This window comes from Mytilus edulis, chromosome 8 (genome assembly GCF_963676685.1).
Source record: "Mytilus edulis chromosome 8, xbMytEdul2.2, whole genome shotgun sequence".
Lineage (NCBI taxonomy): Eukaryota > Metazoa > Mollusca > Bivalvia > Mytilida > Mytilidae > Mytilus > Mytilus edulis.
The window spans coordinates 31,217,113-31,232,494 of NC_092351.1; the positions used below are offsets into that span (position 1 = coordinate 31,217,113).

The following is a 15,382-nucleotide window of genomic DNA, read 5'->3' on the forward strand; positions in this document are numbered from 1 at the left end:
ATGAGTTACAATTTATGACAAAGATAAGCAAAGACCCATCGAAACAACATCTGATAAACAAATTTAATAATACTTTTAGATATTTGGATGATATTTTGGCTCTCAATAATGACGACTTCAGTATGTATATTAATGAAATTTATCCTGTTGAACTTACTTTAAATAAAGCTAATACTAACAATGACCACTGCCCTTTTCTCGATCTTGATATCTATATCACTAATGGAAAGCTGAATACTAAAATTTATGATAAAAGGGATGATTTTTCATTTCCTATCGTTAATTATCCGTTTTTAGATGGTGACGTTCCCTTGTCACCATCTTACGGTGTTTATATATCTCAACTTGTACGATTCGCTCGTGTATGTAACAATGTTTTAGATTTTAACGAGAGAAATTTATGTATTACTGAAAAATTATTACACCAGGGTTTTCGATATCACAAACTAGTCAAAACATTTACTAAATTTTATCATCGGTATAAAGACATCATTCGTAAATATAGCTCAACATGCAGACTTCTAATACGTTCAGGTATTTCACATCCAATTTTTTATGGTAATATTCTTTATAAGCACAAAGGTGTCAGTATTCACCTCAGAAACTTACAAAACCTTTGAATAGACTTATTAAGAAGGGATATAATTACGATACTGTTGTCAAGTCATTAAAGATTGCATATTTTGGCGTTAATATTGAGTCACTGATAAGGTCTTTGCATCGGAACTAAACACATTTATTCTAAAAACAGTTGTTGGCATGACACGGGTTATGTTCTTCTCATATATGTTATGATGGTATGATACTAAACCCCTAACGGGAAGGATTGTGCCTGATGTTCATATGATGAAATCATAATCTTTCAGTCAGTTTAATTGAAGTCTGGAGCTGGCATGTCAGTTAACTGCTAGTAGTCTGTTGTTATTTATGTATTATTGTCATTTTGTTTATTTTCTTTGGTTACATCTTCTGACATCAGACTCGGATTTCTCTTGAACTGAATTTTAATGTGCGTATTGTTATGCGTTTACTTTACTACATTGGTTAGAGGTATAGGGGGAGGGTTGAGATCTCACAAACATGTTTAACCCCGCCGCATTTTTGCGCCTGTCCCAAGTCAGGAGCCTCTGGCCTTTGTTAGTCTTGTATTATTTTAATTTTTAGTTTCTTGTGTACAATTTGGAAATTAGTATGGCGTTCATTATCACTGGACTAGTATATATTTGTTTAGGGGCCAGCTGAAGGACGCCTCCGGGTGCGGGAATCTCTCGCTACATTGAAGACCTGTTGGTGACCCTCTGCTGTTGTTTTTTATTTGGTCGGGTTGTTGTCTCTTTGACACATTCCCCATTTCCATTCTCAATTTTAAGGTATAACAGTCGTTCTCATCATATGATCATGTTTGACCACATTCTAATAGACTAGGATTGCGAGTTTTTTTGGCAACAAGTTGGTAGTTCCCTCGGTGCACTCCGGCTGCCCTTAAAAAAATCCGACCGCTAGGAAATAGCCGATAGTTGTACAAGTGACTTTAGATGCCAATCAATCTATCAATGATATTTAATATAATGGCGTTAAGAAGAACTCGAATACTTAAACAAATCGATTAGAGAAGGACAATAATTTTCAGAACATTTGGTTGCCCGGCGACATTAATATTATGTATCAAAGCAATTATGCAAATACTTGATTTATCTATACATATAGTCACTTTATTTGTTAAGAATATGTAAAGAATTAATATATGCCATTCTATCAGTTAACACATAAATATACAATGCACATACATTTTGTATGTTGTATTTATCCTGCAGTGTACACAAGACACTTGAAATTTTAGTTGTCAAATCCAAATCATTGACTCAAGAAATCGGCATAGTTTAAACGCTGACCGCGAAAAGGACCCCGAAAAAAACTGTTACGCGAGAAGAAAAGTCCGCATTACAGCTTGCTCGACTTGGATGCGAGGTGACAGTATACCTTATTTGTACAAGCAAATATTTATTTGTGCACCTGTTATTTGTACAATAGTTGTCTGATTGCCGGATAAATTTCAATATTATGGTTATATAGACATTTCGTCAGTATACATTTTTGGCATTTTAGAACTGTGTTTGACGTTTGTAAAATATTTTAACAGGTATCAAAATGTGATATATGCCTGTGGATTGGAGCCTGACTTTGCTATTCTTGATGATGGAGATGAAACAGAGGTATATGTTTTAAATGTTTTATATTTTGGCCCTGTAATGTTTGCAATCATTTGATGTTAAACCTGTCACATACATTTGTTGATGCTAAATCTTATAAATTGAGAAAAAAACTTGAATCAGTGGATATATAAATAACCAAACATGAACATCAGATGTAATATGCGGACAAAAGCCGTCACCAGTGGAAAATATTTTGTCTTCTTTTCCCAAAAAGTGTATATGTATCACTGTTAATATAGTGATTTACATACATGTAATATTGTCGTAAAAATATGATGTGTTCATTAAAGAGGAATACTAAATTTACTGTCAATTTTGATGAACATAATGAAATAATAATTATACATAAAGAAGGGTATGTTTTAACTCTATCAAATTTATTAAAAGATAGGTGACAGGGGAACCAATCTAAGTGGAGGACAAAAGCAGCGTGTCAGCTTGGCTAGGGCAGTTTATAGTAATAGTGATATATATCTTCTTGACGACCCGTTATCAGCTGTTGACGTCCATGTTGGAAGGCATCTTTTCCATACTTGTATTAAAAAGACGCTTGCTGGGAAAACCGTCATCCTAGCAACTCATCAACTTCAGGTAAAAGTACATATAGAAATGTGTTCAAACAGATTGTGTCATCGGGTGCCGATTAGTCTACGTAGTTAATTTACTGTACCACTAGTCAACACTGCGTTTGTGAGTTGAAACCTCGATCGTGGCAGGTGCACTAGACTCGAATATTAATTAACAAGGATCGTCAGTTTTACTGCTGACGGTCGATAGTACTCTCAGGGCATAACGGCTTCCACGACTATTAAAAACTGACCTCTACAAAATAGCCAATAGAGCCGAAAGTGTCGTTGAATCAAAATGATATATATTTAAAATGTTACAATCTAAAATAAGTATATTAGAAATATAAAACATTCACAATATTTCTACGAATGATATATTGATAGTTCTGATTTATTCATTTCTTAGTAACATATATACATTCTTGAATTTTCCGCGCCTTGCTTACAATGTTTCGGGACTAGCATAAACTAGATAAATAAATGTTGTCGGTCCAATTTTTAACTATTGTTCTGTTCTTACATTGTAAATGATCGAAGACCAATGAGTGGCCTTCGGCTCTTATTATATTTTTGGTCGGCTTGTTGTATGTTTGGCATATTCCCCATTTCAATTCTCAATTTTATTTTATACAATGTCTCAGCTCGCTCGACTATATTTTGATTACCGTGTTCTTTAAAAATTATGCTCAAACATATTTTGCTTTTGGGTAAACTTCATATGAATAAGGCACACATAAAAGCTTCTTACACCTTTTAAAAAACTATCAGGATTTGTTTTTCCCCTTCGAATACAGAAAGAAGTAAAAGAATCTTCTTTAAAAGATGGCTATTGAAACTATTGTAAATCCGATATGCCTAGCCATATATAAAATCAGAACATATTCTTTCAGTACCTAAAGCATTGTGATGAAATAGTTGCATTCGAAGATGGTGGTATTGTTGAAAGAGGACATCATGATGAATTGCTATTACAAAATGGGTATTACAAAGACATGATGGATAAATTTCACTACCATACAAATACTTCAATGGAAAAGCAATGTATGTATTAATCACGTTTATGGGACATCTTAAAGAGTTATCCCTAGATTGTTGATTTCTTATTAACTGGTACAGTTGTTGTTGTGAAAGGTAAAAATAACCCAGCTGGAAAGTTGGTTTTGGTTTTTACGAATTTAATCTGGCTTTTTAAAAATTAGAATAGCATGAAACTGTTTTTAATATTGCATTATTTAAGTAGAGCTTAAAACCAATACGTTTTTATCGATCCAAGTTCATAATGTGTTGCTGACAATTAATTATTAATTTTTTTTCTTTCATATAAAATGGGTGTTGTAAATATGATGTTTTGATTAATAAAGACAACAGTAGTATACCGCTGTTAAAAACTCATAAATCCATGGACAAAAAACAAAATCGGGGTAACAAACTAAAACCGAGGGAAACGCATTAAATATAAGAGGAGAACAACGACATAACACTAAAATGTAACACACATAGACAAAATCCCACGAGAATAACAAATATAACATATATATATAACATCAAAACCAAATACATGAATTTGGGATAGACAAGTACCGTGACACGTCTTATCGCAATGTGAATTTACACTAAAAAATAAGAGAAAACAAACGACACAACGTTATAATGTAATACACACAGAAACGAACTATAATATAACAATGGCCATATTCCTGACTTGGTACAGGGCATTAATAACATACGATATTTATTGAAAATAGATAAAGGAGAAAGAGAAACACAGTATAACACAAGTCATATGGATCGGGCAATAGAGGACTTAACGTTTTGTTTTCTTTTGGAAAGTTTTTTTTTGGTATTGTAATGGAGATGATTGAGTCTGTAATACATCATTGATCGAAAATGACTGAAATGTTTTGGCACTTTATGAAATATATGTTTATAGTATGACGGTTGAGAATAATGATAGTTATCAAACCCAGATCGCCTTGTCCGATGTGGCGAAAATAACCTGACGCACTATTTATGTACCTTGGTTGTTTTTTTGTTGTTTTTTTCGTTATTTGTCTCCTATCATTTCTAAATTCATGATGTTCAAATATTTATTAAGTTTGTTCGTTTTTATCAAGGTTATATTCACACCAAGATTAATAGTATAAATATTTACTTCAGGATCAATATATATTAACCATATATGTTAAATCTTTGAAGGATTCTGAAAGGTTATGCAAATAATAACTAAAATTGTCTGTATTATATTTTTAGTACCAATACCATCACAGTCTAAAAAAGAGGACGCCGATAATTCTAAGAAATCTACAAATGGTGTCCAGTCAGAAAAGAAAAGTCTCCCGAAAAATAGTTCTGCTAACAGTGTGACGACAAACAGCTCTGCTTACAATGTAACACCGCAAAAAGAAAAAGGTTAGATTTTGGCCTAAATCATGAATAAAACTATCAGACATATATAGTTGGAGTGTTTTGGTAACCGTTTATCAAAAAGGTTGATCATTTTAGTTCAGGTGTTTCCGGACGGGTTGTACATTGAATGCCAATAGACCTGGGTTTGTAAAGTCCGATAGATTTCTTGTTCTACTTTTTGCAATTGCAGTATGCTTTTGTCAAGTAACTTCTGTATATTTCATTAACTTGCATGTATGTGTCAATCAATCAATTCATTTACCAGTGATACTGTCAAAAGCAATAAATTGGTACAATAAACCCTTATGCCCTCATGCTATATATTTGTGCCTATGTTTCCAAACAACAAAATAACACTTTCCTAGTGTCACTTCGTACTACGGAAGCAGGTAAGTGTCAGAATAAAGTTTTATTCTTAAGTCGTCATAACGTCTAAGCTAACTTGTTATAACGACTTCGTAACTTCGTTAAAACAACAAATCTAACTGGTTTAAATAACTTAGTGAAGTCGTTGAAATTATTAACCTGAGTCGTCAAAAAAAAATTCGATTAGTTTATGAATGGGTTCAAAGTACATGTTATTAAGCTCAGGAGAGCCCTGTTAGGATCTTAACAAAAAATCAACAGTATAATGGTTTGAATTTTTTTAAAGTTTTGCAGTCACCAATCGATCCAATACATTAAGTTAGTGTTATAATATTTTCAGGTAAATTAACAGAACGTGAAGAAATGGTGGTTGGCAAAGTAAAATTTGGTACATACAAATCCTACATCAATGCTGCAGGTGGTTTTATGGTCTGCTTATTGGTGATGCTGTCCTATACTCTTACTATGGGATCTGTGGTATTCAGTGATTGGTGGCTTGGCATTTGGATTAACACTTTAAATACGGTATTTCGATATTTCTCTTTTATTTGATTTTTAACTAAAGTAAACGTACAAAGAAGAATATTTTATATGAGGGATGATAGTAGTTCGACTTTTATAACGAAATACATGAACAACAGAACTTTAATTCTAATGTGTTTTCACATTGTAGTATCATTGATTAATATCGCACATCAACTATTAAGAAAATAAATGCAACATTTGACATAGCCAAATATTAGACGTACTAACCAATAATGGCCGATTTATCAGATAGAGAAACAAACAAAAAACCCCACCTAAAACCATTTCACCAATGGTCATTTTGATCTGAAAGCGTACCGATATTGTATCATATGCCTTTGCATGTGTATTATCGTCCTAATAATTGCGAATCATATTTCAATATTCTAGGCAACGATAAATAATGAAACCAATAGCCTCAAGTTTGCTGATTCAACGCCATCAAATTTAACCGGTGCTGACCTTTATTATACTACAACTCCAAGCAACAACACAATGAACCCCTTGCCATCTGAAGAGAGCAGTTCTGGCATCGACTTTTATTTATTGGTATATGCTTCATCATTAGGAGGAATAGTACTTCTCACGATATTAAGAGGATTCGCAGGAGCAACAGTAAGTTTTTCGAGAATAATTAGAATGGATATATGATTATACGTAAAAACTAATATTTTTTTTGTAGCATTTGTAAAAAGCAATGTTCATTTACTTGTCTAGTCAGAACCTCGTCTGTTTGTTTTTGTCATATAGCGAGGATTATTTTGTTATTTCGTGAACATTGTGTTGATGGCAGATATATGATTTGATTCTCTGTCGATTTTGAGACTCGGAATGATATAGAGTTTGAAATATTGTATATGTGTGAATTTGAAAAGGTTTGACCTAATTTACAAAGCTGTGTTTGTATCATTGAGAAGAATTCTGTCGCAGTAAAACATTTGTCTATTGTATTTATTATATTATTTTTAATTCTAAATTTTAAAATTAAATTTTTTATACATTATGTACAATTATTTTTGAATTATGTTTGCAGACTACAATTCGTGCTTCAGTTCGGCTACATAACATAGTATTAAAGAAGGTAATGAGAGCACCCATGAAATTCTTTGATTCCAATCCTTCTGGACGAATACTCAACAGATTTTCAAAAGACATGGACGAAGGTATAAATTTGGTTTTAAAATGAATTGCATACACTTAGATAAGTGTAATCGAATATTTATATTAAAAATAACTGTGTAACATGTACTAGTATATCATCATTGATACTTAAATGTCATTACAAATGAAGAACTGAGAATACGACCACACACAATGAACCATTTCAATCCATGATACCCATGACTGTAAACTAATGAACTTAGTGTTTACCCTTTCGATATCTCTTTAAAGTATATGGGCTAAGATATGTTCGTTTTACCAGATTTTTGAAATTTAAAGCAACATATAAAACAATGCTTATAACTAAGTGGATAAATATATGATTTACAGAAATAAGTCGTAACATACATTTCTAAACTATTGTTAATTGTTCTAGTAATTAATTTGTATGTACATATCCTGTCTCAAATATGTCATGGATTTTCAAATAGACAAAACAATGTTTTGTTAATTGATTCGATCAACGGAATATAGACGGGATATTAGCTTGACTATCGATGGTAAATGAATAGTCGAATAAGAATTTTTCATATCTTTTTGGTGGTTTTAAGTATCAATTAAATAGATAATGATATGTTTTATTCGACACACAAGAAGTGTAAAATTCTCTCTGCTCGGGACATCCAATTTAACGTGCCAATGCCAATGTCGAGGCGTATTTATGCATTCGACTTAGAATAAAACATCCTGAGTGTGTTGAACTGCCTGATAGGATACGTCCAAATAACCATACATATTTATATGTTCATAAGCTTTCTGGAATGATATAAAACTACTGTTTTACATTTTCAGTTATTGTTTTTAAGTGATATTCATGTGTTATGTTTTATCTTCATTAATTGATAGCATTAACGGTACCAATTTATGTATTTTTTATGTTACAGCTGATGTTTTTCTACCACAGCTAATCGACTCATTGATGCAGTTACTAAACACAATAGCGTTATCACTTTTGACAACAGCTATAGTATTACCCTGGATTCTAATCGCGATGGTTCCAGTTGCCATACTTTTTGCTATTTTAAAGAATATCTCAAATACATCAGTTAGGCAGTTGAAGAGGGTTGAAAACGTAACGAGATCACCATTGTTGGCACATGTTAACACGACTGCTCAAGGATTATTTACAATAGTTCCATTCAAACAACAAAAACAATTTATAGAAAGGTAGATATGCAAATAACGACATAAGACCAGTTTACATTTCTGTTAGTTTATACATAGCTTCCAGCAACGATTAGGATGGAGAACCACAATTGAAGCGCATTGGTATATTCGTTATTCCCATTATTCAAAGAGTCTTTTATATTAAGTTTGTCCATCACCACATCCTTTTTATGTATCATAATTATAGTACTTCAACTATTCTGTATTCTTTTATTTAAAGAATAGTAATTCATACAGTTCATTTTCAGCTAAACACGTTGATACATGTTAACCCTTCCGGAGCACATGATATCACCCCTAGTTTTTTGGTGGGGTTCGTGTTGTTTATTCCTTAGTTTTCTATGTTATGTCGTGTGTGCTGTTGTTTGTTTGTCTTTTTCATTTTTATCCATGGCGTTGTCAGTTTGTTTTAGATTTATGAGTTTGACTGTCACTTTGGTATCTTTCGTCCCTCTTTTTTAACATAAGACGAAAAGAGTACAAGTTGGTATAGCTGACTATGCGGTATGGGCTTTGCTAATTGTTGAAGGCCGTACGGTGATCTATAGTTGTTAATGTCTGTGTCATTTTGGTCTTTTGTAATAGTTGTCTCATTGGCAATCATACCACATCTTCTATTTTATATGCTCTTAAACATTGTACTTGTTTGGTTTTATAAATATTTTTATATGAGCGTCACTGATGAGTTCTATGTAGACGAAACGCGCGTCTGGCGTACTAAATTATAATCCTGGTACCTTTGATAGCTATTGGTACATTTGGAATAGAAATCCTATGTATGAATTGAAAAGATGAAAAAATTAAATTCAAGTCAATTGCATGTACGAACAATTACATTTCCAAATGAACTGCTTACAGGAAAACTCAAATCACCTATAATCTACGAGATAAGATGAGAAAACACTGCAACTGCCTTGTTTTATTTATACCTGTTTGTCGAAAAAGATGACAAGCTTTGTTTACATCATTGATCTTTTACTATATCATTTTGTATTCTAGCTCAACAAAGCTGATAGATGTGACCAGCACAGCGACATTTTTGTTTGAGAGTTCCATGAGATGGGTTGGAGTTAGACTTGATTTATCGTCGTCAATGATTACAGTGGCTACTGCATTAGCATTAGTTATAACTAAAGGTTCAGTTGCTCCTGCTCTTGCAGGTCTCTCTCTCACAATGTGCATCAAGGTAAAATTCATTTTTTTTTCAAATGAATTTAAGTAAATTCATTTACTATGATGTGTTTTCAGACCATTACAGTTAACTTCAATACTGAAAACTTCTTGCATATATATTCAGATTTGATATTATATGTAGAACCAGATACCGGTATGATGTCAATGATATTGTCTTACATGTATATGTCAAAAACCAATTACTTCTTTTAGTAATGCACATTGCATACTCTGTGTCATTTTGGTCTTTTGTGGATAGTTGTCTCATTGGCAATCATACCACATCTTCTTTTTTATATTTTGTAAATGTATTATTGATAAATCAGCAATATCTCCTTAAAAATGCTTAAGAAATGGACTCAAATATAAAGATGTCAACAGACAAATGATCCTATTATTGTAATAAACTATCAGTATGATAAAATTTCGAATGAATTTACATTGTAGGTTGTTGGAATAATGCAGTTTATGGTTCGTGTAATGAATGAAGTTGAAGCCCGGTTTACGTCCATTGAACGATTACATCATTATGAAAAGGTTAATGTCCTACTTTTAAAACAGTTACACTTCTTGAAGTTGGACATTTCTGCCGTCCCAAAAAATTATATCTTTATACGTATATAAACAAGTTATTTTTCAGGAAGATTAATAATTTAAAAATGTTTAAATGCAACTTTAAAAAAAGTAGATAATCTGCATAGCAGAAAAGTATAGGTATAATGGTAGGGTATATATAATTGTAAACCACACACTCATGTTGAAATAAACTGGATAAGAATTTGACTGATTGCCTTGCATTAAAAATAGAATCAGCGGATTTCAGTTGATAAACGGTTCCAGCAACTCAAGTGATAAACAATTTATTTGCACTAGAGATCAGTTGTGAGCAAACACGGAGCTGGGTCCTTTGTTTTTGACATTGCGGAATATTCATTTAAAAGAAGAAAAGAATTCCAATTCATCATGCCATAAACATGCAGGACTGCGCACACCGTACAATAATATCAAGCTGCTACTAGGTTTGACTTTGCTTTGTCGTCAAAGTATGGCAAGTGGGAAATATAATGCAATCCCGCAAATTATTTAACTAATGCTCGTTATTGTTTTATTAATATTCAGAACCTTGAAATTGAACCTCAGACATTTAATACAACCCCAAGTGACAATTGGCCGAACGAAGGAAGAATAATTTTCTCTAAAGTTGAAATGAAATACCGTGACAACATGAAGCCGGTGCTGAGGAATATATCATTTGATTTACACCCGCAAATGAAAATTGGCATTGTGGGTAGAACTGGAGCAGGTGAGTCATGTTGATTTTAGCATGAATAAAGTATGTTTGTGCCGTTGGGTCACTGTCTCATTGACGCTTACTTTATATTTCATTTTAATCGAATTAAAACTATTTTGTAGACTTTTGGCAATCATATTTGATAATATATTTGCACTTACTGGAAACATTCAACACATGAATCGAACTCGAAAAAGATCACATTGGCATAATAATATAGGTTTACTGATTATTTGTTTTACACCAACATCAGCTTTAATGTCAATTTAAATAATATTAGTTAGTAAATATCAACATTTGGTAATATATTGATTATATAAAACACATGAAGAACTAAGGTTTTCTCGTTTGAATTGTTTACAATGTCATTTCTGGGCCTTTTATAGTTGACTATGCGGTATGGGCTTTGCTCATTGTTGAAGGCCGTACGGTGACCTATAGTTGTTAATTTCTGTGCCATTTTGGTCTCTTGTGGAGAGCTGTCTCATTGGCAATTATACCTCATCATCTTTTAATATAATAACATTCTACTCGTTATTGAACACAATAAACAATACACATAAACCATATGACCATTTGTATGTTTTACCTATAGGAAAATCTTCACTTGCTGCAGCGTTATTTAGACTTGTTCAATTGTCGGAAGGTCATATATACATTGATGGCGTAGACGTTTCTCAGATAGCTTTAAAAGTGTTAAGATCAAGGTTGTCAACAATTCCACAAGATCCGGTTCTTTTTGCTGGAACACTGAGGTAAACATACTTAGGTATCAGCTTAGATTTGACAAACAAATTATATGGAATATTCCACATTCGAAGTACAATATTCAGTATTCGATATTCGATACATAAACTTAAAATTTGCAATGTTAGCGTTCTGAAAACATATTTTAATATTTTGGGGGTTTGTATGCGAGTGTTTCTCATTGACAAAAAATAGTTTAGTTGAGGAACCATTGGAAGTCGTAAGTTTAACATTTTAAACAGGTCATATGCATGTATACACAATTTGAAATACAGTTAAACGCAGATGTGTAAGCGAAACATAATTTTACTTCCATATGAATTAAAAGGAATATTGTTTTCCATTTAGATACAATCTCGATCCTTTTGGAAAACATCCAGATTCAGAACTTTGGAGTTCACTAGAGAATGTTCACTTGAAGGAAAAGGTAAATAAATAAATATACTCTTAACAAATTTGAAATACAACTTCTGCCATTTTTATATTGTATTGATTCCTACCTGATTTCGGATACAGCATGCTTACATGAATATGTATATAGTAACAACGTATAATTTTCTTTAAGATAAATGGATATGTTCCAATTGTTGTAATTACAATCCAGTCCATTATTCATAGAATGTGATCATGACCAACTGAACTAGCCATACTGGATTGATACGTTTATGAGCATCACGATGGGTTTTCTCCTTATGTTTCTTTTTTTGTAAAATAGTTGTATAGTTTAGAGGTTCTCTCTCAATGCGGCAAAAGCATTATATGTTTTATACATGTCACCGGTTTAAATTGATACTTTAAACATTCTGTATCACTGATTTTTTGTATAGGTTCAGCAATTTGATCAAGATCTCGACTATCAAATAGAGGAAAATGGTGAAAATTTCTCAGTTGGCGAACGACAGTTAATATGCCTAGCTAGAGCAATACTAAGAAAAAACAAGGTACTTACTAATATTAAATAAATGAATTGCCAACATATATTTTAAAATAATATTATTGAAGAGGAAATGAAATGTGTTTGAATTGATTTGCTAAATTAAGATTCAGTGATAGAAGTGAGTTGAGTCATATTTCATACCTTGATTACATATTCTGGATTCACTTTCACAAAGAACGCTCAATGCCGAATATTTGCAAGCTAAGATGCATATGAACCAAAACAGTAAAATTGCTATCTGACCAAATAGGACCATGGTTTGATTACTCGTAGAAATAAAACTATTAGATCTCATATTAGTGTGTATCTTTATCACACAGTTCTACAGATTTTCTCTTACAGCGGGTACAACAGGATCTGTGTTCCCAATTGAAAATCTAAGCAATTATGTAAGCGATCGTGTAAACCAGATTTCGGTCTTTAGTTATGATTGACATTGTACTTCATTGGTTTTTGGCATCGAATGCAGCAGTTATTGGTCTGTGTTGTGTATTGCATCGAAGAAGATAAAGACTGTGATAAGTTGTGATTACTACAGTTTACAAACTTACGCAGAATTGTTAGTAATTCATTGTGCTGAAAGAAAATAATTTATAATACGTCCAAGAAATAAAGATGTAATTTACTCAATTTATATCTTATAAGAAGATTTTGTTGTTAAATGTAAGACAAACTTAATTCTTTTCAGATATTACTTTTGGACGAAGCAACAGCTTCTATTGACACACAGACAGATTCTCTTATCCAAACCACTATTAAAGAAGGATTTAGTGATTGTACAGTAGTGACAATAGCTCATAGACTAAATACAATTCTACACTCTGACCTCATCATGATTATGGACAATGGAGAAGTAAGTTAACCGACATGAAAATACATGTTTTTTTTTTCAAATCAGATCAATGTTTTTGTTTAGAACGAGGTATTTTGAGACACTTCTATTTATTTTACCCATGATATCACTTAATGCAATACAAAAATATAAGTATATAAGGATGTATACATAACACTGCAACTTTGATAATATTACAGACTAGGGGAATAGCTCTGGTAGCATGGATGGAGGCGATTACTTACGGACACATAAACCCATATCAGCTTCCATTTCTACATTTTCATTAGACAAAGATGACGTCACAAACAAAAATACAAATTACTGGCAAAAGGGGAACAACTCTCTCTTACACACAGAAACATAATCCGACCATACATACTGATATATAACATTAAATATATATAGCAATAGATCTTTAGCTATGATTTTATTCAAAATCAATATCAGGACCGATAAAAACAATAGGCAAAAATGTTAACGGTGTTAAATTGATTATCCTCAAATCTACCGTCATTGGTATTCAACTTTTGTATGCACAATATGAATGATAATTATACATTGCAATATGTAATATGAAGGTAGAAGTGTTACAACATTCATATTTAATCAGTTAAAAAAAAATTGTTATTCTTTAAAGCTTACAGAGACCGATTGACTGATTTGGTTTTTACAAAAACCTAAGCCATTGAAGATTTAATACTTTAAGGTCTGAAATGCATTTGTTTATAAAGGACGAACCCTATTTTATAATTTATTTATTTTACTTCCAGGTGATAGAATCTGGTACACCACAAGATTTACTAACAGATCCACACTCATTCTTCAATGCTATGATAGCTGCACAAACAGTAAAAACTCCTTCGCCATAGTAATGGCAATACATTTTATAATAATTCCATAATATTGTTGCCATGTAATTTTTGTAACATAAACGAACAGTTGTTTTCAGATTGAATTTATCTAAAAAAAAAATTTTTTTATTTTCTCTGTATTTGTTATTTAGATCATGCAATTCCTTAATTTTTCTAAACTTGCAGGATAACCCCAAGGGAAGGAAATATTTCAAGTGTATTCGGTTGAGGAGTACGACTGCTATGCAAGTTTATTGGTTTGACTTTGCAGAATGCATACATCACACGCAGCAATGTTTAGTACGACCATATATTCGAGATGTTTAATTCAATGTATCGGGTAGGGAGAGTTTAACTTTCTATACATTAAACGTACATTGCAAAACTAATTGAGGGGTCTGCAGGGGAATTTCAGCTCGAATTCAGAATAGTACCATTTTTTAATGTCAGTAAATTTTAAACTCGGTCGACTACCTATGTAGAACAAATCTATTGTATAATTTATTATCTATTCGTTCTCGTCCTGATTATGCAAGAAATGATGTTCATTGTACGTTAAGCGAGTACCAATCAATAAATCAGATATCTTTCTAAACCAAACGAATTCTAACAATAAAATTTAGGCAAACGTATACACGACAATAATATACAAGTCAAATACTGTATACAAACTGAAAGCCATTTATAAAGTCGTCAATACTAACAGAAATTGAATACTGTTCAATATAACATTAAGGGGAATGTGAAAACCTAACATACATGTAAAAATAGTTGACTATCCAAAGATACAAAACATTTGAGAACATAACATTAATAGGGCATGATCAAAAGAAAGCATAGATAATCAGTTCATCTATAAGATCCCATGCCAAATTTGATATATATCATTCATCAAGTACGTACACTGAAGTCTTCAAATACACACGTAAGGAGGAACAAAACAAAATAATTATTAAAAGAAACATATAATGTCAACTAATGCATTTTTCAAGTGCATTTACACAGATTATAACTTGAAAGTGTATTTTTGATTGAATAATCTATCCAAGTAATCCTACCGTTGCAGACTCACTTAATATTGTGACACATGCATGATATCCTCGAATAACCCAAAGTAACTATTCCGATCCAGTGATATTCA

At 32.1% G+C, this 15,382-nt stretch overlaps 1 protein-coding gene across 1 annotated transcript in view; it reads left to right on the top strand.

Moving 5' to 3' along the window:
* The window catches only part of LOC139485337 (ATP-binding cassette sub-family C member 5-like), a 29,654-nt gene extending 14,927 nt beyond the window's left edge, over positions 1 to 14,727 (top strand). Inside the window, exons 17-32 of the mRNA XM_071269753.1 lie at positions 2,141 to 2,213; positions 2,601 to 2,804; positions 3,673 to 3,823; positions 5,033 to 5,191; positions 5,895 to 6,079; positions 6,470 to 6,694; positions 7,113 to 7,242; positions 8,125 to 8,407; positions 9,407 to 9,593; positions 10,028 to 10,117; positions 10,700 to 10,883; positions 11,467 to 11,626; positions 11,967 to 12,045; positions 12,446 to 12,559; positions 13,244 to 13,408; positions 14,161 to 14,727. Of these exons, the coding sequence (XP_071125854.1) occupies positions 2,141 to 2,213; positions 2,601 to 2,804; positions 3,673 to 3,823; positions 5,033 to 5,191; positions 5,895 to 6,079; positions 6,470 to 6,694; positions 7,113 to 7,242; positions 8,125 to 8,407; positions 9,407 to 9,593; positions 10,028 to 10,117; positions 10,700 to 10,883; positions 11,467 to 11,626; positions 11,967 to 12,045; positions 12,446 to 12,559; positions 13,244 to 13,408; positions 14,161 to 14,259 (2,488 nt within the window). The 3' untranslated portion in view covers positions 14,260 to 14,727. The remainder of the gene's footprint in view (positions 1 to 2,140; positions 2,214 to 2,600; positions 2,805 to 3,672; positions 3,824 to 5,032; positions 5,192 to 5,894; positions 6,080 to 6,469; positions 6,695 to 7,112; positions 7,243 to 8,124; positions 8,408 to 9,406; positions 9,594 to 10,027; positions 10,118 to 10,699; positions 10,884 to 11,466; positions 11,627 to 11,966; positions 12,046 to 12,445; positions 12,560 to 13,243; positions 13,409 to 14,160) is intronic.
* Positions 14,728 to 15,382: the final 655 nt, after the last annotated feature.